The sequence below is a fragment of the Monodelphis domestica genome, chromosome 5 (assembly GCF_027887165.1).
Source record: "Monodelphis domestica isolate mMonDom1 chromosome 5, mMonDom1.pri, whole genome shotgun sequence".
Taxonomy (NCBI): Eukaryota; Metazoa; Chordata; class Mammalia; order Didelphimorphia; family Didelphidae; genus Monodelphis; species Monodelphis domestica.
In genome coordinates this window covers 148,721,155-148,749,044 of record NC_077231.1, presented here as the reverse complement: position 1 = coordinate 148,749,044, position 27,890 = coordinate 148,721,155, and the positions used below count along the sequence as shown (strand labels likewise).

The following is a 27,890-nucleotide window of genomic DNA, read 5'->3' as shown; positions in this document are numbered from 1 at the left end:
AATGTATAATTTAGTGACTAAAGCAGTGTTTCTAAAAGCAGAATTTGAGCAGCTCAGTCTTTTATAAGAGATTTGGGTCAATTTGTTATTGGTTAAGTAACTTATATTACTTAGGGGGGCAGATATTTTATTAAAGATAATAATAGTGCAAGTGCCTCATTTAGCTACAATGGTTATCTCAAAGCCAGAATTTCCAGATTTCCATTCAGTCAACAGACACTTGAGAAAAATGATAATAGTAGCAAGCATGATTGCAAAGGTCCCTTCCAGGGCTACAAGTCTGTGATTCTATCATTTTTCTCTTTAGAGTAACCACTTAGTCTTTCTCTTACACATTAATCTTAAAAATCATAGTTATAAAAAGCTCTAGGTACCCTGAATGTAATTTTAATGATCATGTTTGGTGTTGAAAGCGACAGAAGAAAATTTGCTCCACTCCCTTCTTTGAATGGGGGGACTAGATGGCACAGTGGAGAGAGCACCATGCTTGGAATCAGGAAGATTCCTCTTCATGAATTCAAATCTGGCCTCAGATACTTACTAACTGTGTGATCCTAGCCAAGTCATTTAACTCTGCCTCAGTTCCTCATCTGTAAAATGAGCTGGAGAAGGAAATGACAAACCGCTCCAGTATCTTTGCAAAGAAATGCAAAAATGGGATCATAAAGAGTTAAATTTGATGGAAAAATATTTGATGCTTCTTTGAATAGACTGTAGGCTGTAAGTGTGGAACATGGACTATGCTGCCAGATTTGGTTGACTTCCTTCCTTCCTCTTGTCAATGCTTTGTTAGAGGAGCTGGCTCTTGATGTAATGCAGAGGGAAGGCTATCTTTGGAAATGAAAGTGGTATAAATATAAGATTGTCAATTCAAAATATTTGATGCAAATCATGAGTTACCAAAGCCTGTTCATAAGTCAAGTCAAAAGTCCATGTTTAATTTTGAATAGCATGCTGCAGTCATTGAACTTATAGAGGCAATATAACATAGAGTAGAAAATAAGACAGATTAGAGTCAGGAAGACTCAAATCCCATCTCTGACACTAACTCTTCTATCCTACTGAAGTCATACCTGTGTGTCTCAGACAATCCCCCCAAGATTTATTTACTTAGAATATTGTTTGAATTGCTTAAGGGATTTTCCACCCTGGGAGTTCCCTGTGCTTCTGAAATCATAGATGTTTTATGTATTTATATCATGGGACTAGAAAAATCTTTACATTTCATTTATTTTGTCCTGGTGTCCCTGGTGTGTGATAATATTATGCATTATTATATTGTTATTATATTATTGTGCATAATGGCCCCCCGGTAAATGGAAGCCTGCTTTAATCTTAGTGAATGGGAGGGACAGGGGGAAATCCTTTCCTTGGTATATTTGGTACACTTATGATCAGATGATCCTGCCCAAGAAATAACAACCCAGGATAGACTGAGTAAATCATCAAGAAATGCCCAAGTTATCATTTTGGTGCTACCCTAATAAGCCCTTGGTTAATCTCATGAGCCCAATGGCTTCAATCTTAGCATTGCCCTCAAGATTCTCTCTCTCTCTTATCCTCCCCCCTCAGAAATAGGGCTTCATGAGAACATTGAGGATGCCCTAAAAGTCTCTGCTACTTAAAAGTATTCCTGTATTCCTCCTGAGTATATGGCAACATAACTTGAAAGTTCCAGAGATGCTTCCTGTAATAATGATGATGATGATGACAAAATAGTTAATATTTACATAGTTCTTTAAGGTGTGCAAAGTGTTTTACAGATATTATCTTGCTTTATCCTCATAGGGATCTTGGGAGGCAGATGCTATTATTGTTTCTATTTTACAGATGAGATAATTAAGGCAACCTGAGATCCAGTGTCTTGCACAGGGTTATTAAGTTAGTGTCTAAGGCAAGAATGGAACTCAGCTTTTCCTAACTCCAAGTCCAAGGATCTCTACACTATCCTACATAACTATTAGTATCACAAAATACCTTTTAGTCATAAGAAACCCACCTATGGCACTTCTGAGAAGTGGTATTATCAAGGTCTCAGCTTTTATACATTTGTTTTCTCAATGGTTTGGTTGGTATTTCTTGGGAATGTACTCTAATGTATAAGCTGTCACTTTATAAAGGAGGTTCATGTCCTAAGTTCCTTGGATTAATTTTCTTCTTGGCATAATATATTTGTTTAGAATGTAGCCAGGCATACTTTATGAAAAAAAGAAAACAAGTTTAGCTGTGGTGTCATTTTTTCCATTCTAATAATTCTTATTTATCCCATTATCAGAGATTTAAATAAATGGTCACTGTACTGAGGAATGATAAAGAAAGCACAACATTTAGACCAGTCAGGGGGAAAAATGACATCTGATTATCTTCATTGGACGGCTTGCTTTTTAGGACTTTGGGTAAGGAAATAAGCCATTTTTAATCAGATTGATAAATGACAGCTTCGATCAGTTTCCCAAAACTCTTGTCTAGTCACAGCTCTTCCCATTCTTCAGATGTGACATCTCTAATCTTCCATACAGTTACATGTCCTGGATGTCAGCATCATCTTTACCATTTTCAACAAACATTTATTTTATAGCTTCCATGCATGTGGTGAGAAGTAGCTTGCCTCCAGGTCTCAGCTCTGACATATCTATATCTATATAGATATAGATATAGATATAGATATAGATATAGATATAGATATAGATATAGATATAGATATAGATATAGATATAGATATAGATATAGATATAGATATAGATATAGATATAGATATATCTCCCTGGCACTAATAAACTTCCTAGTGATGCAGGAAACTCTCTGAGACTGTGAGCTGCAAAGCAGGTGAGAATCTACCTCAAAAAGGGGGATTTCCTTACTGGAAGAGTCCTAGACCAAGGAAATAATAAGCCTAATTTAAAATTAAATGTTTAAGGCAGTGATTTGCAAGGTGCCAAGAAAGGAAAGAGAATTTTGAAGTTGTCACTACCCTTAAGATGTAGTATCTGAACCTACAACAATATTGGGAAGATTGTTTAATATGTAAAAATATACATAACAATATTCCATGCCATAAGAGTGCTAAATGAGTAGATGTCACATTAACTGGGAGTCAGAACTAGGTGCTAAACCTGACTGACTGGTTAACCTTGGATCATTGGTTTTACTTCCTTTAAAAAGAAGAAGGAATGTTCTACTGGATAGTCTCTAAGGTTCATTTTAATTTAAAAAACTCTGCATAGCTTTGAGTGGTACAGAGGCCAAACACAGAGGAGAGAAGTGGTTGTGGGCTAGAGAGGTTGGAGAAGACTTTACAGAAGAGAGACTTTAGATAAACCTCAAAGCAAAAGAATGAAAAAAAAACAAATGAAAGGAGAAAGATAATTCCTTAGCTTAATTTTTACAAACATCTGGAAAGACCTACATGAAAATGTGAAGAGTGAAATGAGCAGAACTAAGAGAACATTATGTACAAGCAACAGAAATAGTTTGAAAAGAGTATGTCTACCTCAAGAGAAAAAAATAAATGTAAACAAGAAAGATATGGTTTTATATCTACATATATTTGTCAAATGTTACCTTCTGTAGTGTGAAGGAGGAGTGGGGGATATCTGGGAATTTTAATATAATAAACAAATAATTTTTACATTAAGACAAAAAGGAGAGAGCATTATTGGAAGCAGGAACAAGGGCAAAAGTTCAGGGGCAGGAATGTAAAGTGAATATAAAATACTAATTTGGTTAGAGGACAGAATTCATAGAGGTATATCTGAAACCTTTCAAAGAGAAAAAGTTATAACCATCAAAACAATAAACAAATTAAATTGCTTTCATTTCACAAGTACTATTTTCAATGCACTGTAATAGGGTGCTGCAAGTAACTAAATCATGAAGTGGATAGAGTGCCTGGACTGGAGTCAGAAAGACTTATTTCCTTAGTTGAAATCTTGCTTCAGAAACTTATTAGCTGTGGAACCCAGGACAAGTCACTTCACCCTGTTTGCCTCAGTTTCCTCATTTGTAAAATTAACTGGAGAAGGAAATGGCAAATCACTACAGTATCTTTGCCCAGAAAACCCCAAATGAGGTCAGGAAGAGTCAGACACAATTGAAATGAATGGATAACAAAATGAAAATACTAGGTGCTAGAGTTATAAAAGTGAAACAATTCATGGAGAATTGATTAAGACATGATTCTTGCCTCCAAGGAGCTTATTCTCTAGTAGAGGCAATAAAACAAGTATACAGATCAATGTAATATAATCTAGCTAGTTTAGTAACTAGAATACAGCATCTCCCAGACCCTTCCCAGACTTTCTTCTTTTCCCTCTCTAGACTGTCTTGGTGATTGTTTCTGCTTCCAAAGGCACCATTTTGTCCCTTAAGAATATGATTCTCAAATCTAGATATCCAGCTTTAATCTCTACTCTGAACATCCCCAAATAAGCCTCACATTCCCAAATGCCTCCTAAATATCTCCTGGATATCCCATCAGATCATCAAACTCTATATGTTCAAAGCAAATTTTCCCCTCCAAGATTAATTGTCGTTGTTGTTTAGTCTAAATTTCCTTCAGGTGCCAGAATTCCTAATTATTGCTCTGTTTACAGAAGGGATTTAATAAATGCTAGTTTCACTGAATTTGTTGGACTAAAAGGTAGAAAAGGATGTCATTGGAGAGCAACGTGTGGAGAGACTACTTTAGGTAAAAGGTCTGTCAGTGCACAAAGTTACAGAGATTAGAAGGGGCCAGGCAAGATTGCCAAGGAGTTCCCACTTGAATGGAATGTAGAGTGTTTTAAGGAAAGTAATATATAATGGGGCAGGAAAGGCAGTTTGGAGCTCAACTGTGAAAAACCTTGAATGCCATGCTAAATAGTTTATATTGTATTCAGTAAATAATGAGGATTTATAAGAAAAGTGGAGGTTTTTGAGCAAGGAGACTATTTAATTGGACTTATGTATTATGAAAATTGCTCTGGCACTTGTGTGAAGGATAAATTGGAAAAGGGAGAGACAGGAGTCAAGGAGACAAGTAAGTTTCCAGTGTTTTCTGAAATACTCTGTTCATCATCAGCATGGTGTGCTTCCTGGAAGATCCTGAATTCTTTCTATGGAGAATTGGAGACATGAAGAGCCATCACTGGTATTCCATTTTGTGTGACTGATTACTTTTTAATATTATCAACTCATGTTTTGAATGTTTTATATTATGTTTTTCTTTTTTTTGTGAACACATGCCTTCTGTCTTAGAATTCATACTAAATACCACTTCTAAGGCAGAAGAGTAGTAAGGATTAGGCAACGGGAGGTAAGTGACTTGCCTAGGGTCTTAGAGCCAGGACCTTTCTGAATACACATTTGAACCCAGGACTTCCTATTCCCAGCTTTGGTTCTCTATTCACTGAGCCACCTAACTCATCCCTATAATGTATTTTCAAAAGAGATAGGTGGCGCAGTAGATAGAATGCCAGGTCTAGAATCAGGAGGACCTAAGTTCAAATCTAGCCTTAGATACTCACTAGAACATGACCTCAGTTGGCCTCAGTTTCCTCATCTGTCAAGTGATCTGGAGAAGGAAATGGAAAAGCAGTCTAGTGTCTTTGCCAAGAAAATCTCACATGGAGTTACTAGGCATAATTGAAACAACTGAACAACATGTTTTCAAAATGATGTATGTAGGCTTTACCTAAATATTCATACTCTGTGCCCTCAACTCCCCTCAAAAAACCTTTTAATAACTGAAAATTTTAATCAATTCTGTACAGAAAACAGAACATGGACATAATGGCTGCAGGATTTCCTAGAACTCCTAAATCCATAAAATAGAATTGACCTCTTCTGCATCAATGTCTGTTTCCTGGAAATATAGGATTAGTTTACCAATAGATTCACTCGTTTTAAAAAGAATTTTCTTGCTTTCTTAATTCCCTGAGGTTGGAGTTCCTGGAAGAGTCTTTCCCAAAGCAGAAAAAATAACAACATGTACCAAGCAGCCTACCTTTGAAGTTGACACAGTTTTACCAGCATTATCATGGAAGGGCTTTACTGAGATTATGGTAAATTACACTGTCATGGACCTTTACGGTTTATATTCTCTTCACTTAACAACTTTGTAAAGGAGATAAAGCAAGGAAAGATCATTTCCATTTGATAGATGAGAAAACTGATGTTCAAAGAGGTTAAGGGATTTGCCCTTGGTCATGTAAGTATTTACACAGAGCAGAGGAGGTAGGTCTTATAGGTCTATAGAATTTAGAGTTTAAAAAAAGTTCCAAAAGAGAAGTGAAATGTTGAATTAAAAGCTGGCTTTCTGGTTCTAAGTCCAGTTGTCTTTATGTTATACCACAGTGCTTGGCACATAGTAGACGCCATATACATACTTATTTCTCTCTCTTCTCTTCTTCCCTTTTATTATTATAAAATACAAAACAACTGATTTATATGTAAATGCATTATAGCATCTTATTTAGAAACATCCCTCTCCTCTCTATTACCAAGCTTTGTTACTTGCAAAATGCTTTCCACTGGGAGTAGAATGTGTGCTTTAATTAAAACTGGCTCTGGGAACACATTGTATGATTTATAAATATAATATCAACAGGAAAGCTGTACCAGTAACCCGCCACATACAGCGACTATTCAAAAACAAATCTCTGGCACAACAAGCCTGTGGAGTAGATAAACCATATTTGCTTTGGGAAGCCCCTTAAATATTCACGTCTCTTCCATTCCTGACACAATTTAAAAAATTGTCTTCATGTTGAACTGGTTGTTCAGGTACTAGTAGTATCTGGTGAAGATAGAAACAGCAAAACCAACCTTAGAATATTGATGTTGATTTTGCCTAGAGATTTGCATCAACTACAAATTGTGATACTAATAAAAATAAATTCATTTATTCAATTTATATCTGCTGTGTGAGGGTCTGGGCTAAGATACCTTGAAAGAATTCTAAGTTATTCACTTAGACTCCCCCTTCACACATTGTAATGGTAAATCAATTACTGTTTTTAATCCTTACGTTCTGTTTTAGTACCAATTCTGAAACAGAAGGGGGCACGGTCTAGGCAATTGGGGTTAAGTGACTTGCCTAGGATGACATAGCCAGGAAGTATCTGAAGGCAAATTTGAATCCAGGAACTCCCATCTCCAGGCCTGGCTCTCTGACCACTAGCTGCCCTTCTATCAGTTATTATTTAGCAACACTTTTCATAAGCAGAGACTCGGAATCTGAGAGTTGAAAGAGAACTTGGAAGGTATCTAATTGGACGAGTACCTCAACAGGAATTCCCACTATGATGTAGGTCATGTGGAATAGGGAGATTAGGAATTAAGAAGTTCTAAATTATCATCTCTCTCACCAAGGGAAAACCCCTCATTGAACCTCTAAGAATCACTATAATACAGTAATGATGATGGTTGTGTATTCCATTTTTTACCTGGTTGTATTCAGTTTTCACCCTGATTTTTAATGTTTATTATCATATTCTAGGTAATGTTTGATATTCATATCAAAAGACCAATATCTTTTCCCAAAAAATTTAATCAGTTTAAAAAATATAATATTTTGACCAAAAGTATATTATTCATCATTCAGAATTAGGAGACAGTATTCCCAGAAATTAAGATATGAAATCAGCTCATCGCATTTACTCAAAACAGTTCAGAGCCAGAATGCTCTGTAGTCAGGCCAAGCAGTGCTGGGCTTGGATTCAGCATACTTGGGCTTAAATCTACTGGTTATTAGCTATTTATCCAGGTGCCAAATGCCTCAGTTCCCTGATCTATAAGACCAGAGGGGAATCCTATTAGGGGTTCTGGCCTCTTTTTGTGTCAGAGACCCCTTGGCAATCTGGTAAAATCTATGGATTCATTCTTAAAATAATGTTTTTTTAATTTTTATTTCTTTTTTATACCTTTTCCCTCTGTCTTAGTATCCATTCCAAGAGAGAAGAGCAGCACAGCCAAGGCAATAGGGCTTAAGTGACTTTCCTAGGGTCACCCAGCTAAGGACTGTCTGAGACTAGATTTGAACCCAAAGTTCTCCTGACTCCAGGGCTAGCACTCTGTCCATTGTGCTATGTAACTGTTTCAGAAAAATATTTTTAAATGCATAGAACTGGGGAGGAGAACAATTATATTAAAATGTAGTTGTTAAAATATTTTTTCGAAATATGATATGACAAATGTAGAAAAATGGGGACACAAAATACACTGTTGGTGGAACTGTGAACTGATTTAACCATTTTGGAGAGCAATTTGGAATTATGTCCAGGGATTTGTATACCCTTAGGCCCATCTGTTTTCTAAGTAGATTGGGGAAAAGGAAAAGAATCTAAGTTTCAAATATTTATAGCAGCTCTCTTTGTGGTAGCAAAGAACTGGAGATTGAGGGTATGTCCATCAATTGGGGAATGGCTGGACAAATTGTGGCATGTGATTGTGATGGAATATTACTGCACTCTAAGAAATGAGCAGGTTTTTTTTTCTAACTTGGAAAGAACTACATGAGATAATGAAGAATGAAATGATTAGAACCAAGAGAACATTATATACAGCTACAGAGTTAATATTTGAAGAATAACTTGTGAATGTTCAGCTCCAGAGAATGAACTGAGAAATGGAAACATGAAAGATGTCATCTCTCTCTATCTGTCTGCTGGATGATGCCTTCTGTGAAGTGTGAAGGGGAGAAAGGACTGTGATACCTGGAAAAAAGTTCTATTAACAAAATTTTTAAAAATATATTTGAACCCAGGGAAATCACTTGTCACCTTGGAGAGCGGGGAGGAAAGAAAGGGGAGAGACAAAATAAATCATGTAACTCGGGATAATTGACTGTCAATTTGTTATTGGGATAAAATAAAGACAAAACAGTGAAAAAATATAAACATTTATATATGATGTCTTGGGCCACTTTTAGTTCTAACAGTACATGATTCATAATACACACACACACACACACAAACATAACACCGCCATCACCAATAACAACCAAGAACAAGTAGATAGTCCACTGGATAGTCCACTGTTTGGATTACAGAAAATGTGAGTTAAAATCTAGCCTCAGGAGTTAGCTATGTGACCCTGGGCAAAGCCTTTAATCTCTGCTTGCCTCATTTTCTTCATCTGTAAAATGGAGATTATAGTAATTGCACATCTATCTCCTAAAGTTGTTGTAAGGATAAAATGAAAGAATATTTGTAAAGTGCTTGTAAATCTGCAGACATGATAAAATGACAGCTATTACTAACCACAGATCTCATTTGTAATGTCTGGTAAGGCAGTAGTAGAGAGGGCACAGTTTCAAATTAGAGTTCTCTGCTATCCACTATCTATATGAAATTAGGAAAGTAGCCTGCCCTTCCAAGGCAGCAGTTATCTCACTTGCAAAATTAGAGGTATTGGATCAGATGATCTCTGAGGACCCTTCTAACTCTCTGTCCATGGTCTGGTTAGCCTAAATGGCTTGCTGATGATAAAGGTGACAACAAAAATTTAAGAACTGCCCTGGTAAAATCACAGATAAAAATGAAAACAAAACAAAACACTTTGTGTAACACAAGACAACAGCCTCTATAACACAAACCACTTAATAGTCATTTTAAAAGGTAATGGGGGAAGGGGAGGTTAAGTTCTACATTATAGCTCTGAGCTTTCACATCCCAGAGATGTTTCCTAGGAAACTAAAACATACCAGACACAAATATTGTGAAATGCAGTCCCCCAGCATGTAATTTAAATTCACCACAATGATTTGGAAACCTGGGTCTTCCTAATGCCTTCCACCAAAGGAGCCACCTGCCCTGGAGCCAGGCAGATTTAGCTGGGAGCTGAGATCAGACTTGGAAGAAAGTAACAAAACACCATTAAGGCTGACAAATAAGCAAAGAGAATAATAACTGCTTGGATCACTGCCTCCATACCCTCCAAGTTGCATGGTGAGCATGGACATTAGGGGTTATGTTACTTGCTTTAGTAATTCCCATATCAGTAATTCACAGTAACTACAGGAGCATAGCAGAAAAAAAAATGGCGGGAGGATTATTTGATCTGTTTGAGTCAGCAAAAAAGTCTGCATTAAAAGAAGTTGTAAATTTATTTTTATTACATTCGAATGCATTTAATAACCAGATTTAGGCTAACAAACTGAGGTCAAGGAGAAGCCTTTTGAGGACTGTTTTGAACGAATAATAATAAAAGCTAACAATTTATAGTGCTTTAAGGCTTGCAAAGTGCTTACAATTATTCTCATCTGATCCTCACAATGACCCTGGGAAGGAGGCATTACATTATCTACATTTCATGAGTGAGTAAACTGAGGCAAAAGGTGGTTAAGTGATTTGCCCAGGGTCATACAACTAATTTAAGGCTGGATTTGAACTCAGATTTTCCTCTATTCTAGTCTATTCACTGACACCCAGCTACCTATATTTTAAAAAATCCATTATATAGCATGGGCATTAAGGTTATTGACAGGTGTTTAGTGATTTACCCATGATCACAAAGCAAATAAGTCTCTTAGGTCACATTTGAACTCAGGATTTCCTGACCAGAACTCCACCACTTAGGTGGAAATGGTCTACTAGCTTTAATTTTAACATCACTCGTGTTTTATTTGATTTCTATTATTAATTTGCCCAGCAAACAATTTTCATAGATTAACTAGAGATAAAATTCCACCCAAACCATATGTTTAGATCATGAAATCTAAATAATTGAGATTTTCACTCTATAGGCAAATAAGAACATATACACCTCATGAAAAAGATACTAGCTAATAGGGACTGAATCCCACAGGAAAAGATGGAAAAGCAAGAAGTAGGCAGTGTGCTGGAAAAGGGAATGATGGTCTTGGATTCAAGAGTTCTGAATTCAAAGCCTTTCACCTATTTAATTTTATATTCAAGAGCCATTTTTCTGACTTATTGTTTTTAACTGTTTCCCCCAAAAGAAGCCAGTACAAAAGATATTATCTCTATCAGGGATTCTTCACTTCTTTTGTATTTCTGACCTTTTGGCAGTCTGGCAAAGCTTATGGACCTCTTCTTAAAATAATTTTTTAAAAGTATAATAGAAAAAAATGCTAAATTTCAGTTAGAGTTTAGAGAAAAAATAAAGATGTAAATTTTACTTTGTAGCCTTTCCCCCACTTTGAAATCTATCCATTAACCCCTTAAGGAGGATGGGGACCCCAGGTTAAAAGCTCCTGATCTTGCCCGTGATAACCTTGAATACTGCCAGAATCACATAATCATAAATTCAGAGCTGGAAAGGACCTGAGAAGTCATTGAATCCAACCTCCACATTTTACAATTGGAGGAAACTGACAAAGAGAAATGAAGCAACTTTCCCAGGGTCCCATAGTTTGGAAGTATCTATGTCAGGATTGGAATGTGCCTTACTGACTCCAAGTCTAGTACACTACCAAGAATCCCACAAAATGATGTTTCTTGTTTCCTTTGGACAAATTATAAAGTCAATTTTAGATTTGTGTCTTCTTTGAGAATTTTATAATCAGGAATGAGCTATCCTCATTCCTAACTAAAATCTTTATAAGGATTTAAAATGGCACCAAATAATAGAAGCTTATTTCATTTTTAAATGTGTAACTCAAAAATCCCTAATTTATTCATTTCCTTTTAGGTATTGTTGTTGTTGTTTTCCAAATACTTAAATACAAAGACCTAAAACATGCCTTAAATGATAATGAGAGATAGAAAAAAAGAAAAGCTTTACTAAGCATCTATTTCCACCACTTACATCCTTTCCACATTAAATTGCAAACATTTATATAGAAAAACGAAAGTACATCAGGCTAAACATTATTTCTGCTAAAATGCCTTAAAAATCCAGGAACTGAACAATCCATACTACATGTTTAAGTCTAAATTGATCATCTAAAATTATACAAGACTTTCTCTTATAGCCATTTACATAATGCCTTGCTCAAGAATTCCCTTAGACCTCATAATGAGAAAGGTTTTTTTCTATTCTTCCTTAGCTCCCATCATGGCACAAGGATGCCCCAGTTGACCACCATGAATCATTTAGAGGGAAGCATGTGTGTGACATAGATCACAATTTCATATGAGAATTTTTAAAAACTTCATCCTTTTCCTAGGGAGTTTGTTTTGTACTTGCATTCTTAGCTCTTTCTTTCATTATTCCACCCTACCTACTGCCTACTAATTTCCACTTTTCCTATAAAGCAAAGCTATGTAATGGGAGGGCCATCCATTAAATCCTGTTCCTACTGTCTTAGGATAGGGGTGAGTTCTTCATTTATCCATATTGGAGTTAATCTCAAGGAAGAATGCATGTAAAAAGGTGCAATACAGTGCCTTAATAGTCTCATGTGTTCTCTCCCCTCCCCAATAGCCCTAAAAATAAACATAACAGAGGGATTTCTTTTTTTTTAAAGCAAAATAGCATCTCTACAGAAGCCTCAAATAATATGCAGTGTAAACATGTCCCAAAGAAGCAAGTGATGGATAAAAAAGTCAGGGCACCTTAGAAGTATTTCACTATGAATGCAATATTGAATATTGTACTTACAGTTGCATAACCAAGTATAAGTGGTTTGGACTTTCGTAAATATCTTCCAGAGCAACAATATTTTCGTGTTTAATTCTAAAAAATTTAAAAAGAAAGAAAGATTAGATCAACTTGTCATAAACTTTAAAATGAATAAAATTCCATATTAAAATAAAAAACCAAGGACAATTCTAATACTAGACATTAGGAGTATTTTGAACATAGTTGGCACTTACATGTTAATACATGTGAATCTAACTTTGTCACTTAAAACCTGCAAGACCTTGGCAGGTCTTTAATCTCTGTGAGCCTCATTTCTTCATCTATAAAAACAAGGGGGTTAGCCCACACAGTTTTTATGACCTCTCTAACCTATTAGTTCTATGAAATGCAGCAAAGTGTACACATAAGGATCTAGCAAGTGTTCTTTCCCTCAGAATCATACTGATTAGTTTCAATGAACCCAGTGATATTTGAGCATTGGAGGCAGGAGAAAGGATCGGGGGAATGGGAGGAAAAGGCATCATAGATAGCCTAAGATCATAGCACCACATGAAGCAAAAAATAAACCATTCTATTAAGTGCCAAACCAGAAAAATAAGACCTACAGCACTGACCCTTGATGGGTCACTATGGTGTCCCTTTATCATTATTAGCTATCTCCTTAGGCTCCTATATAACTGCTATTGTACCAGAACAGAGAAAAGATTCGAGGGGGATTATGGACTAAGAAACCACCAGGAAAAGCCCGTTTAACTCAGAACCTTAAGGCTTGGCGCTTGTTTAAAGCTTGAGCTTTCCAGAAAAGAATCATTTCATTAGCCAATGTGCTAATTAATTGTTCACAGAAAATCCTCTCCCTGGGATTTTACTGCTCCACAATTTCAGATGCATTCAGCTGATCTGCATCCTCACTAAAGGCTGCTTCTATTTAACAGCAAGAGCACTATATTATTTAATTAGGGGAAATGGAGGCAATTTTCCCAAGTGTGAGAGTAGTTTCTCCCTGCCTCCTTCTTCTTCTCTAGAATCACATGGTCGAATAGAGAATTACCAAAGTAAAGACCAAAAGACTAAGATGAAATAACTGTGTGGCATTTGAGAGGAGTTGTTCTTACAAGTTTTCCTAGTTAATGCAGTTGGTAAGCTTAAACAGTAGGAATTCCTCTCAATTCACATTTCACCTGTGTCTAATAGAAAATGTCAATTTTATTCATCATCAGATTGATTTTAAAAGGCTTATGGGGAGACACTAGAGAAAGAATTATATCAGTAATATCAGTAAAACATATTGATCCAGCAAAATGAGCCAGTGTGCAAACCAGGAAATGTTACTTAATTTGGGATTGCCCAGATTCCAGAAAGTCTTGAAAAGTGCTAAGGGAATGCTTGCTTGCATGCCTTCCTTAGACTGGGGCACTGTGTTTCTATTAATACATCTAAGACATATTAAGTATATCTCTTTGGTTTGCTTTGTTTTTAACAATTTGCATCACACTATTGGCTCCTCCTGCACTTGTGGCATAATAAAACTTCAAGTCTTTTTTAACCTGATATTAGGTCAGAATTTACCATCACTCATAGTACTTGTGCAAGTGAGATTTTTAATCTACGTGTAACACTTCATATTTTATCACTCATATTCCAGAAAAACTAAACTAGTTCTCATCCCTCAAAGAATCCTTTACTATCTAAACTTCCTAGTTTTTCCCGTGCCTAGAGTCCCTTCCTCCTATCTCTGATTAGTGAATTCTTATCCACATTTCGAGACCCAGCTGAAAAGTTCCTTTTTCTACAAAGCCTTCCTTGGAGAATAGCCCAGTTAGAATCTACCTTCCCTTCTTTCACTTGATCCCATAGCAATTTGAATTCCTTTTACACATTTACCATATTCTAATGTGCATTGTATTTTTGTGTGTATACCTTTCCCTTTCTATTTAATTGTAATCTTTAAGGACAGGAACCATGTCCCTATTTTTATATTTCTTTTTAGAAAATATTACAGGGGATCCTAGAGCCAACTCTTACAGGTTTGCAAGAGCTGACTGCTAAATTTTTGTTAGGAATATGTATATTTCAGAAGTCAGTAAATGCAATAAATTAGGACATGTTATCGACCTTTGTGTTTTCTAGACTTAAAGCAATGGAGAAAATGTTCATATAAAGAGGATTAAATTTAAAAGTGTATTGTGCATACACTTTTTTGAAAAGTCAGTTATTAAATATTTGCCAGTACATCCCTGCTGATATATGAAGTATGTATTTTTTATGGGGCTATGGGAAAATTACTTCATTGCTCTGTTTCAGATTGTCATAAAAAGCACTTTTTCCATTGCAGAGTAGATGTGACTTAATAAATATGAATGGTTAAATGAACCAACTACAAATCCAGCAATTTGATATTTTTTGTGATTGTTCAATAGTGTCTGACTCTTTGGGACCCCCATAGACTTTGGTTTGCCATTTTCTTCTCCAATGTATCCCTACTAACAGATGAAGAATGGAGGCCAATAGGGGTTAAATGACTTGCCCTTGGTCATCACACACCTACTAAGTGTCTAAGGCTGGATTTGAATTCTGATCTTCTTGATTCCAGTCCCAGTATTCTATCAATTGTACCACTTAGGTGCCCCATGCTGATATGTTACTTTGTCCTAAAAGTTCATGGTGGAGGGTGGGAGGAGTTGGGCGGTTGGCAACTAGCTGGTTCAGTGGATTGAGTGTCAGGCTTCAAGATGGGGGGTCTTGGATTCAAATCTGACCTCGGACACTTCCTAGTGGTATGACTATGGCCAACTCACTTAACTTCCATTACCTAGCCCTTACTGTTCTTTTGCCTTGGACCCAGTACATAGTATTGACTCTAAAACACAAGGTAAAGGTTTAAAAAAAAGTTAATGGGGAGGGGAGGCAGAGTCAAGATGGTAGCCTAAAAGCAGCAAAAATCTATTCCTCTTTCCACACCAATCAAAAACAAAAAGCTTCAAGGGGAACAGAAAACCAAATCCAACAAGAAAGCTGTGGGACCCTCTGGCTCAATTCAAATTAAAAGGTATGCAGAGAAGGTTGAAATCTTGGGTTAAGGAAAAGAATGAAGGAAGGTCCTAGAGTCCTTCCCCCACCTACTGTACTGAGACTCTGGTGGTAAATAGGATCTCAGGACAAGAGTTTCAATCAGAGCAGAGTACCTTGCTACCACAACTACTAGAAGCTCAGGGCACTGACCACAGCTGGTAAGGAGGTAACTTGAGGATAGGGGCAAGAAGAGGGCAGGTTGGTCTCAGCCTTCAGCCACCACACCTCCATTTTAGGCCTCTGCTGCTCAGGACACATTCATTTCTGCAAATCAGTTCAACTGGATTAATCTAGTTTATCAATAGTGGGGAGAAAAAACCTCTAGAGGACAAAAAAAGCTAAAACTCACAGAGCTAGCAAACAACTGGAAGAGCAAGTATACAAAATAGACAGAAAGCCAAACTCAACAACAAGACAGAGTCACAGGTCTCTCCTACTCTATTCAACCTGAGAAATATGAAGATAAAGTTGAATTCTCCAGGATAAGGGAAAGATTCAACATCCCTCCCCCACCTATTACACTGAGACCCACAGTAGGAATCCAGGCTGACTGGGATCCCAGGGAAAAAAATCTCATTGGAGTACTTTGAAACCACCACAGAAAACTCAGGGCTCTGACTGAACAGCTGGCAGAAAGGAGTAGAGAGGAGGACAGAGGGTAACTACCTTCAACCCCCCAAACATTCATTTTCACCTTCAACTTCTGCTGGCAGCTGGGAAAGATCTAGACTCAGGGCACATTAATACAACAGGTCAGGTCCATCAGCCCAATCCAGTTAATCAGCAGAACAGGGAAGAAGCCATTCAGGGCAGAAAAGTTCAAACTCACAGATCCAACAGATAAACAGAGGACTAAGGATAAAGCCAATAAGGAGGGGGAAAGAAGGGAAAAATATGAGTAAACAACAGAAAAAGAAAAAAATTATAGTCAACAGATTCTACTCAGGTAATGAACAAAGAAAAAATGGAAGAGAGGAGGACCAAAGAAAACCAAGCAAAAACTTGGGAACTCTAGCAAATTGTACTCGGGCTCTGGAAGAACTCAAAATACAATTCAAAAAACAGTCAAGAGAGGATGAAGAAAATTGGGGAAAGAACTTTTAAAAAGCAAAATAGGTCATCTGGAAAAAGAGGTACATTACCTAAAACAAGAAAATAGTTACATAAAAGCTAGAATTGACCAGATCAAAAAATGAGGCAAAGAAAATAAAAGATAAAAACAATGACCTACAAAGAAAAAATAGATCAAAAGAAAAGGAGGATCAAAAAGTCAGGGATGAAATTAAGTCTTTAAAAATTAGAATTGAACAATTAGCAGCAAATGACTTCACAAGGCAGCAAGAATCTATAAAGCAAAATCAGAAGAATGAAAAAATTGAGGAAAATATGAAATATCTCATTGATGAAACAACAGATCTGGAAAATAGATCCAGGGGAAACAATTTAATAATTACTGGACTACCAGAAAACCATGACCAAAGAAAAGGCCTGGATATCATTCTACAGGAAATTATCTAAGAAAATTCAATGGAGGTTGGGGGGCATTGAGAGAGGGTATCCAAAGGCTTGAGTAGGAGGGTATTGACATGTTCCATAAAATTCATGTGCAGGGAGCTGGAGAAGGGGCCATTAGATGAGAGTTCCTCCAGAGCTTAAAAATTATCATATTCCTCTATAGAAGCAATATTTGAAATCATTGCCAGAACTAACAGAAAAATTTCATGACCACAGATATTTCAGGGAATGTTTGTGAAGCAAAGAGGAAAGGGATATCATATCTGCAGAGAGCAAAGATCTAGATGCTCTTGACACTGCTACAATTCTATGGATCAACCCATCAAGGACTGCCTGGAAGCAGCAAAACCCACCTCCACCAGAGAAAAGAGGAGGGAACTCTTCTTTCTTTCTCTTTTCCCTTTCAGATGCCCAGATGCCATCTATTGAGAGGGAGGACCAGACGTTCTTTTGCCCATCTCTGCATCTGAAGGTTATCCAAGTATTTACTATTGATATTATCTAGGTATATCTTGACCCTAATACCTACCCCACTGCTCTACACCTAAGATGTCCAAATCCTTTCCATCTGCCTTGCAACTCACCATTTTTTAATATGTTGTCTCTCTCATTTGCAAGTCACCTCCTTAAGAGCAACTTCCTTTTTTTCTCTGTATCCCCAGCTCTTAACATGTTGTTGTTGAGTCTTTTTTCGGTCACATCTGACTTTTCATGACCTTATTTGAGGTTTCCTTGGCAAAAATCCTGGAATAGTTTACCATTTCCTTCTCCAGGTCATTTTAAAATGAAGTAAACAGGGTTAAGGGACTTACTTGTCCAGCTTCACCCAGTTAGTAAGTGTCTGAGCCCAGATTTGAACTCAGAAAGATGAGTCTCCTGACTCCAGGCTCAGCACTCTATCCACTGTGCTACCTAGCTGTCCTGCAGAACATTTAGTAAGTTCTTAATAGATGATTCTGTATTCATTCAAACTACAATCTTCTTATTAAAAAACTTTTTCCAGTGAGGCAAAAATCTGATTTCTCTAAAAGTGAAACAAATGACCAGGAATCCTCACCATGCCACTAAGAGCACCTTTAAGAGATAGAAAATGACATTTAAACTTAATTTCACCTTGTAAAATGCCAAGACCCAACAAGCATCCCCCCAAAATGAGTTTGTGCCTATGAATGTAGCATATGTTTATAAGAACAAGCATGGAGCCTTGGATGCAAATAGGTGTTTCCTAAATGTTTGCTAAACTTGTTAAATGCTTACCCTAGAAAAGCCTGAGGGAGGAAAAGAATGGAAAGCTAAAAGACTAAATGCAAAAATAAGATGGTTTTGATGCAGAGAATTCCCTGCATGGTCACTATCTCAGTCAAAAGGAGAGACCCTCCTTGAGTGCCAGGAATCCATTTGAAAATGACATCATTAAAAGAAAAAAAAAGGCAGCACCAAATGCCCAGCCCAGCCCAGCTCCAAAGCCCCTACCCCCACTCCCCAGTTAGGCAAGTTGTTAAAACATCAGACATTTTAATACCAGATGCTTTACTGAGATGATACATCCTCTCTCCCTCCAAACCAATCCACCCCTAGCTCAGGATCCAGGCCACATTGTTTGGTCTGAGCCAAGGGTCTCTGAATTCACTCATCTTTGATCCTCTGCAGTCTATCAAAAAGATAGAACATGGTTGAATAGATAAGAAGGAGAAGAGCAAAAGATAGATCTTTCCTTTATTTCACAGAGATGAGGAATTGTCTCTCTTGACTGAGAGTAGACTATATGAGGTCAAGGAAGGGAATACGGTTTAGTCAGGAAGGGGCAGATCAGGACAAGGTGCTTAGCAGGGAGGGATAGCTGGGGAAGCAGATGGTGGCTAAGAAGAGACAAGGGCAGTCCTGATCCTTTTGACAGGGTCATAGGGAGGAGAGGTTTTGCTACCCTCCATCTGGTGCCCAGATGTTTGGGGAGAACTCCCTCAGGCCCTTCTGGAGAGTCATTTTCCCCAGTTTGAAAAAACACAACCCTAAGGATAAAGGCAAGGCCTCTGGTACAGGTGAAATATTAGGGCCTGAGTCTCTCTCAATGTCATTACCATTAAAACAGTTTTCTCTTAAGCATGGGAAAACATCTTTCTTTGTCAAAATGTCCTAATGACTAAAGCATCCTACCATTAGCACAGTGAACTACTTAAGAAAAAGCTCCAAAATTTTGGCAAATGGTTCCTTCTGCCCATGTAAACAATGTTATATTCTCCTGGGGTTTTACACATAATCAAATGATTTCTCTCTCTCTCTCTCTTAAGGAAAAAAGACGATCATATTTAAAATATGAACTCCAGTCATACTAGAATATTACATAAGGAAATAAAAGTACTAAGAAATACAAGGTGTCAAAAGCTGAAGAGAAGAAGTGGTACTCATACAGAATTAGGTCATTTAGCTGGGGGACTCATTTATTCATAGAATTTGATGTGGAGCCTAATGAGGGTTGTCGCTTTCCTCAATTTCTGCTAATCAGAAAAGAGCAGTCAAAAATCCTTCCCTATCAGCTTAGAGGTAAGACTTTTTCCTCTATTCCCTTTTATTCCATCCTTCACTCCTGGTAAAAGGGGCACCAAAGGGCACCCTTTGGCTCCATAGTTCCAATCAGATAATTATTCTAGGGGAAATCTAACCAGTTTATGGCCATATGTGAGAGACATTACACTCATATGACACACATCACCACCAAAAATCTAGTCTTCATCAACACCATGACCTCTAGTTCCACTTTTCTGTTCTCTCACTTCATAGTCTTGAACTGAGTTCCATATACTATTAGTTTCCTCCCTCCTGAATCCTTTGACCTATTATGGTATCACCAATCCTGTCTTTCTAAACCTCAACTCTGAATTACTCCCACCATCCACCTTCTTCTTTGCTACTCATATACTGCTAAATGCTACTGCAGAAAATCAAGCAAACCAGGACAATGGGGTTGACTATAAATTTTGTTCTCTAATCTCACTACTGCGTGGAAAACTGTATTCTGCCCTGACTTAATCTATTACCCTTTTCATAGTAGTTCCAAAACTTCTCCTTTCTCAAACTCTTAGTTCATCTCTTACTTGCCCTTCTTTCCCTCTCTTCATCTCTCCCTTCTTTTCTCCCTCCTTTGCTTCCTCCCTCCCTCCTCCCCTCTCTCCTTTCCTTTTTTGGCTCCTCTTTTCTTCCTCTTTTCTACTTCCTTCTTCATCCTTCCCTCTTCCCTCCCTCCTTCCTTCTTCCTTCCTGTCACTCCCATAATAGAGACGTTTCAGCACATCTAAGATAAAACACTTCTGTCTGACACTTAAAACTTTCTGACAATCTGACTCTAACCCTTCTTTCTAGAACCATTACCTATTTTCCCCGTTCACATACACCATATTTTAGCCAAATTGCAATACTTGCCATTCTCACACATACCATTCCATTCCAACTCAAAACTCTCTATCTTTGTACATACTGTACTACATTCCATTTTTGGAATGTTCTCTCTCCTCACTTTCACTTCTTAGAATTCTTATTTCCCTTGACTAATTTTAAGTACCTAAAGAGACCTTTCTTGCTTCCCCTAGATATTAGTGACTCCCTCTCTCCGAAAATTATTTCACATTTATTTTTATTTACTCATCTCTGTTATCCTCTCTATCTCCCCCCTGCCAAGTAGCATGTGATAATAGTTAATATGTTCTCATTCAAACATCAAAACAACTCTTTGAAGTAGGTAATATTGTTATCATCTCCATTTTACATATGAAGAAAACAAGGTTCAGAGAGGTATTAGTATTAGTAATTTCTCTTTATAACTTCTACCCACTTTTCCTATCTCTATTCTAATTCCTTTTCTCCTCACCTCAATAACAATTCTCTACCTATAAGGCACCTGTCAGCAGTATTTCACAGCTAATGTTGAAACATATGGAGTTTTCTTGCTTCATAGCAAAATCACATTAGCCTGTGCACTTCCACATGGTCTTATTTAAAAAGCACAAAAGACTCCAAAATTAGATTTTCAGATTCATGAAAAATAAAAGTTTTCCATCTGGGAGAAGATTTAGGGAGAAGCACATGATTATTCTTCTACTATGAATGAAAGACCAGCAGTGACCAAACCACTTGGGACTACTCAGTGGAGTAATTGGAGAAGAAAATTTTCTACCTAAACTGTATTATTACTTTTTTTGCTTCTTCTTTTTAACCCATGCTTTAAATGATAAAGCTCCATAGTAAAAGAAAAAAAAAGTTGGTCCATAAACATTCTAGTAATCGAGTCAACAGTCTTTATTGAGATCTAGTTTATGTCAGAAACAGTTAAAAGATCTGGAGATACCAAAGAAAGGCCAAAAAAGGCCCCTGCCCTCTAGAAGCTCACATTCTAATGGGGGAGAAAACCAGAAAATGAACTATGGATAAAATAAATTGGAAATAATCAGCAGTGGGAAGGCACTAGAATTAAGAGAAATAGGAAAAGGTTTCTTTCAGAAGGTGAAATGTTAGTTGAGACTTGAAGGAAGTAAGAGTAGTTGGAAGGTGGAAAACAAGAGGGAGAGAATTCTAGGCATGGAGCATTAACTGTGAAAATGTTCCATTGGGAGACAATGTTATGTGTGAAGAACAGCAAAAAGACCAATATTACTGAATCATAGAAAATATCTTAGAAGTAAAATGTAAAAAGACTGAGAAGCTAGGAAGGGGCGAGGTTATGTAGGGCTTTGAATGTCTAACAGAGTGCATTGTATTTGACCCTAGAGGTAACAGGGAGCTATTGAAGTTAATTGAAAATGAAGGTGATATAGTCAGAGCTGTGTTTTAGGAAGATCAGTCTATCTGACAGCTCAGGGAAAGATGGATCAGAAAGAGAAGAGATTTTAGGCTGAGACTAACTGGCAAACTTTTATAATACTTCAGGTGTGAGGTGATGAGGGACTATACCAGGGTGGTGGTAGTGTTAAAGAAGAGAAGAGGGCATAAAACTCTATGTGGATACTCCACTAATAACACAGATCATAATATATTTCTGAGTACTCATCTTGCAAAACTTTTGTCCTTGATCCTCATAAATTCTCCACCAGGACCTTGGAAGTTGTTCTTTAATTCTGCCACCATTGCTTGGATACCAAAGAAACATATGAGTACCCATCTATTATTTCTTGCTTTTCCTTATCTGCTCTTCCTACTTCCTATTCTGGCCATAATGATATATTTTATGCTGTTTCTCATGAATAATTTTTGTTGGTAACATGTTGAAACATACTCATGCCCTTCATGTACCATTTGGCTAATGTTTAACTTTACATTGTCAGAGAGAATGTAAAAGTCTTAGAACCATAAACAATGAGAAGAAAAAGATGGTGGGTGAGGTGGTAAATGCCCATGTGTTTTCCATATCCTTTCTCCATTAAATTGATTTGAATATTAAAAATAAGCACAGTACTTAGATCAAATAAGTAGAAGATTCTGATTTTATGCCTCAAAATTATTGTGCTTTAGAAGATTTTCTTACCAACTGAATAAATGATGGACTAGAGAAGGGTATAGATTAAAAGAAAGGAGACCAATTTGGAAGCTGCAACAATAATCAAGCTTTAAGTAATGAGGTCTGAACTAGGGTAGGTGGTGGCATTGTAAGTGGAAGGGAGACAATAAGACTCCAGAGATATCATGCAGGTAGAATTAACAGAATTTGCAGTTGATTGCATGGAGAAAGTGAGAAAGAAGCCAAAAATGACCATGAGAGGAGAATGAGAGCATCCTCAGAAATAGGAAATTTACAAAGCTAGAGGAAATGACAAGCTTGGCTTTGAACATAGTGAGTTTGATGTGCCGATGGGACATCCAAAGGTAAATGTTTAGCAGGTATTTTTGGAAATGTGGGTGCAGAACTCCAGGGAGAAACCAAGTTGAGGATATAGATTTGGAAGTCATTTGTAAAGAGAGGCATTGAAGTGAGAGTAAATGAAATTGCCAAGGTAAACAGCAAAGAGTTGAGGGCCAAAAAATAGTCTTGTGGGACATCAACAGTTACTGATTCGCTTATTACTCATTCTCTATCTTACAAATTGAAGTAACCTGACTGGATGACCAATAAAATCCTTTCCAGATCTTGAGTTTATTAAAAGGTTGTCATAAATGTTTAAAATTCATCAGTCTCTATTCACTTTTCTTCCTGCCAGCAGATGGCACTGCAATCAATGGGAAGAATAAAAGGTGGAAAATGCTGTAGTCTCACCTAACTCGACCAAATTACAATAAAGAAAAGTAAAATCTTTTTTTCCTTAAAGATTAGGAACACATATTTTGCATTTTCTTGTGAAAAATGCTCTATTTACTATGCAATAAATGCTGGTGTAATTTGAATTGTATACCTTGTAGGTCAAGGAAACTTATTTCTTTTAAAAGTTCTGATAATATACTGATAAAAGTTCTGATAATATACTACTAAGGGTTAAGCAGCATAATTCCATTTCATAGATGAGATGACTGAAAAGAAAGGAGAAGTAAAAGCAGGAAATACAGCATTCTGGAGATCATAAGAACCCTCATGCAAGGATTTTCATTGCCTGTCAACATTCAATGCCTTGTGGAATATTGGTCTGTTTTATAGGAACCAATTTAAAGAAACGATGCTCTTCAGTGGCACATAAGTGTATTTTAGTCAAATATCAAGTAAATTTCAATGAGGTAGACAGCAATTTTCACTGAAATTTTCCCCATTTATAGTACTCAGGCAGCTAGGTGGCACAATGGATAGAACAAATGACCTAGAGCTAAGACCTGAGTTCAAATCCAACTTCAAACACTTGCCAACTGTGTGAATGAACAAGTCACTTGATCCCATTAGCCCCAGTTTCCTCACCTGTCAAATGAGTTGCAGAAGAAATGGCCAACTCCTCCAGTACCTTTGCCAAGAAAATATACTGACAATGGGAAAGGTTTTTGAGAACATGGTCAGAATATGAGAAAAACATACAGCCATTTACCTTGTAGGCTTTGGGGATTCTACAGATGTACTAAAAACACTACCAGAAATGGTTGATTTTTCCTTATCCAAACTAAGATGCTGATTAACAATCATGTTTTTTTTTTTCCTAGCAGAATTCAGAAATTTCCTAAACTACTTCTGAGAAAGATGAGGGATTTTTAAAGAAGAAATAACCAGAAAAGACCAGGTCTAGACCATTTTGATCGGAGTATGGCACAGATAAGGAGCAGTGTACATAGTAGACACAATAGCTGGCCATATATTCACTTTTTTTAAACCCTTACCTTCCATCTTGGAATTAACACTGTGTATTGGTTCCAAGGCAGAAGAGTGGTAAGGGCTAGGCAATGGGGGTTAAGTGACTTGTCCAGGGTCACACAGCTGGGAAGTGTCTGAGTCCAAATTTGAACCCAGGACCTTCCATTTCTAAGCCTGGCTCTCAATCCACTGAGCTACCCAGCTGCCCCCATTCACTTTTGGAGACATGGATGTAAATGTGATTTCACGAAGATGGATGGTCCCATCAATAGCACATTGCAAGTAATCTGTACCTACTCATCCTGTATGACTCTTGTTTATACCCTTCCTTATGTAGGTGACATAAGTGGGGCCACCCAACAAGCTGAGGGGCTTCTTCTGGATTTCTTCATATTATATCAGAAACTCCTCAATTATTCCTTCCCATCACCATACAATAGATCCTATTTTTTATTATAATTCCTTTGACAGTCATCTTCATGTCACTTGTGGTTCTCACCATGTCTCTCTCTATTACTCTTCAGTTGACCTCTAACTGTATTTCTTTAGGGAGTGTAGAATTCTAGGCTTCATAGACATATTTTAGCACCAGAAAAATGTTAGTGTTAACAAGAAAGACCTTTGTTCTGGAGGGAAAGTTGGGTTCTGAAAATGCAAAAGATTTCTCAAATATAATCCAGTCCTACCCTTCTATTCTAATTTGAATCTGGATGAAGTTCACTGTAAACTAATAGTGTCTGTCAAATACATAGTTAATGATACTCCAGCACTAAGGGCTATCCATATAATGAACATCATCATCTGGACAATAGTCACTCTCCAGGTGCTTGGCCTTCTTGTTGGAAACTTTGCCAAATTCCATTGAATATCTCATTCAGTTGTTGTCGTTCCTTCATTCAATTGTGTCTTACTCTTTATAGCCCTGGATGGGCTTTTCTTGGCAAATATATTTGAGTGGTTTGCCACATCCTTTTCCAGTGGATTAAGGCAAACAGATTAACTGACTTGCCCTGTGTCACATAGCTAGTGAGTGTCTGAGGCTGGATTTGAACTCAGATCTTCTTGACACCCAGCTCTCTGTTCACTGAACTACCTATCTGCCTCCATCTCATTTAGAAGACTTTGCCATTTCTGGGGTTTATGAGATAGAATTAATGTCATCCATAAGCAAGAACATCTGGAAATTTTAACCATTATCTTTGGGGAATCCTTTCTAACTTGGACACTGCTCTGAACATTCTCTATGATTTGAGCAAACACTTTTGGTGAACAAAGATCTCTTTTGGTTTCTTGATGTTTATAATCAGAAGGTCAAATAAAATTCACTCTGTTATGTCTTTAAAGGAAACCTTGTATGAATCTTACATACACTTGAGAGACTGTTCCAAGAAAGCCTTTCCAGCATCCTTTGTTCTCCTGAATCAAATGTATTTTTATAATCAACACCAATAAGTACAGTAGGATTTCACATTTTCTGAACTTTTTAGTCAATTTGGCAACTAGAGAGATGACTAGAAAGTCATTTATGAAAGTCTGCTCTTTTTTTCAAACTTTCATCTCAGATGCCTCTGAATCTACAAAAATTATTCTCCAGAGACAAGGTTGAAAAAATTTGGAAATTGGGTATTTATTCATGTTTTCTCAATGTGGCTTTTCTTGTAGTAATAGTATCTATGCTTCCCCCCTCCCCCAAAGTTTTTGGTATCTTTGACTTTCAGATGTTTTAGGAATTAATCTTTGAAGCCCTCAACATTGGTGAAGCTTCTTTGTGGTGAATGATGCACATTAGAAAAACAGCATGATATAGTGGAGAAGACATTGAACTTTTTAAAAAAAAATTAATTGATTTAGAGTATTTTTTCATGATTACATAATTCATGTTCTTTCCCTCCCCTCTCTCCTCCTCCCTCCTCCCTCTCTGAGTTGACAAGCAATTCTGCTGGGTTATACATGTATCACTGTTAAAAACCTATTTCCATGGTATTAATATTTACAATAGTGATCATTTAAAATCAAAATCCCCAATCTCCCCAATCATATATCCATTGAACCATGTGATCTATCTATGTTTTTCTTCTGCATTTCTACTCCCACAGTTCTTCCTCTGGATGTGGATAGCCTTTGTTCTCATAAGTCCCTCAGGATTGTCCTGGATTGTTGCACTGCTACTAATAAAGAAGTCCATCACATTTGATTATGCCACAGTGTATCCGTCTCTGTGTACAATGTTCTCCTGGTTCTGCTCCTTTCTCTACGTATCAATTCCTGGAGGTATTTCCAGTTCACACAGAAATCTTCCAGTTCACCATTCCTTTTAGTACAATAAAATTCCATCACCATCAGATACCACAATTTGTTCAGCCATTCCCCAAATGATGGACACCCCTTCATTTTCCAATTTTTTGCCACTTCAAAGAGTGTGGCTATATTTTTGTATACATATTTTCCCCTATTAAGACATTGGACTTTTAATCAGGAAATCTGGGTCCAAATGCTGTCTGACATATTTAACTGTGGGATGGTGAGTAAGCTATTTAAACTTAGCTGTAGAATTAGTAGCTTGAATTTTATGGTCTCTAAATTTATGATGCTATGAACTTCCTTAGGATGTAGTGATAGTCTGAATCTATATACCTTCATTTATCCATTTTCCAATTTTCTGTGTTGATAGTTTGTTTAAATAGGTAAGACTGGAGTTATGTAAATTACAAACCATTTATTCTTCTTATTTATATTCTTCAAATTTTGTATCATGATATTTGTTCTAAGTCAACTGCATGACTGTCCACAAATAGCCAATTCAGAAAGAACATAAGCACTGACAATTAGAACATAATAGGTTTCCTTTATTATGATGTTATTTAGTACTCTCCCAGAATTCAGGTAGATGATGATGATGATGATAGAGAGGCAGAACCAGGAGAACATTGTACACAGAGACTGATACACTGTGGTACAATCGAATGTAATGGACTTCTCCATCAGTGACAATGCAGTGATCCTAAACGACTCAGAGGGATCTATGAGAAAGAACACTATTCATAAGCAGAGGAAAAACTGTGGGAGTAGAAACACCGAAGAAAACAATTGTTTGTTTCTTCATCTGTAAAACAAACTGGAGAAGAAAATGGCTAGCAATTCTAGTTTCTCTGACAAGCAAGAAAATTCCAAATAGAATCACAGAGACGGACATCATCAAAAGTGGCCAAACAAAAACAATACAGTCCAATACAATTAACATTTATAAAACACCTACTAAGCACCAGTTGGGTTCAACTGGAGAGACAATAAAAAAGAAAGATAGTCCTTGATTTCAAGGAGCTTGCAATCTAATGGGAGAAGACAGCACACAAAAGGAGTCAAGAAAAACTGTGGGGATAGGAAAATCAAGGAGTACCCAGTTTGGGGGCATCTTATTCCCTCAAGTCAAAAACAGACAGAATAGCAGATGCAAAGTGAAAAGAGCTGAAAGCTCAGTTTCTGCCCTCAATGAAGGATAGCATTGGGAGGAGATCCACCCTCCAATCAG

General features: G+C 37.0%; 1 protein-coding gene across 1 annotated transcript in view; it reads right to left on the bottom strand.

The window, feature by feature from the left end:
- CAMK1D (calcium/calmodulin dependent protein kinase ID) overlaps window positions 1-27,890 on the bottom strand; it is a 512,505-nt gene that overhangs the window by 182,057 nt on the left and 302,558 nt on the right. Inside the window, exon 3 of the mRNA XM_001363611.5 lies at window positions 12,544-12,618. Coding sequence (XP_001363648.1) covers window positions 12,544-12,618 — 75 coding nt within the window. The remainder of the gene's footprint in view (window positions 1-12,543; window positions 12,619-27,890) is intronic.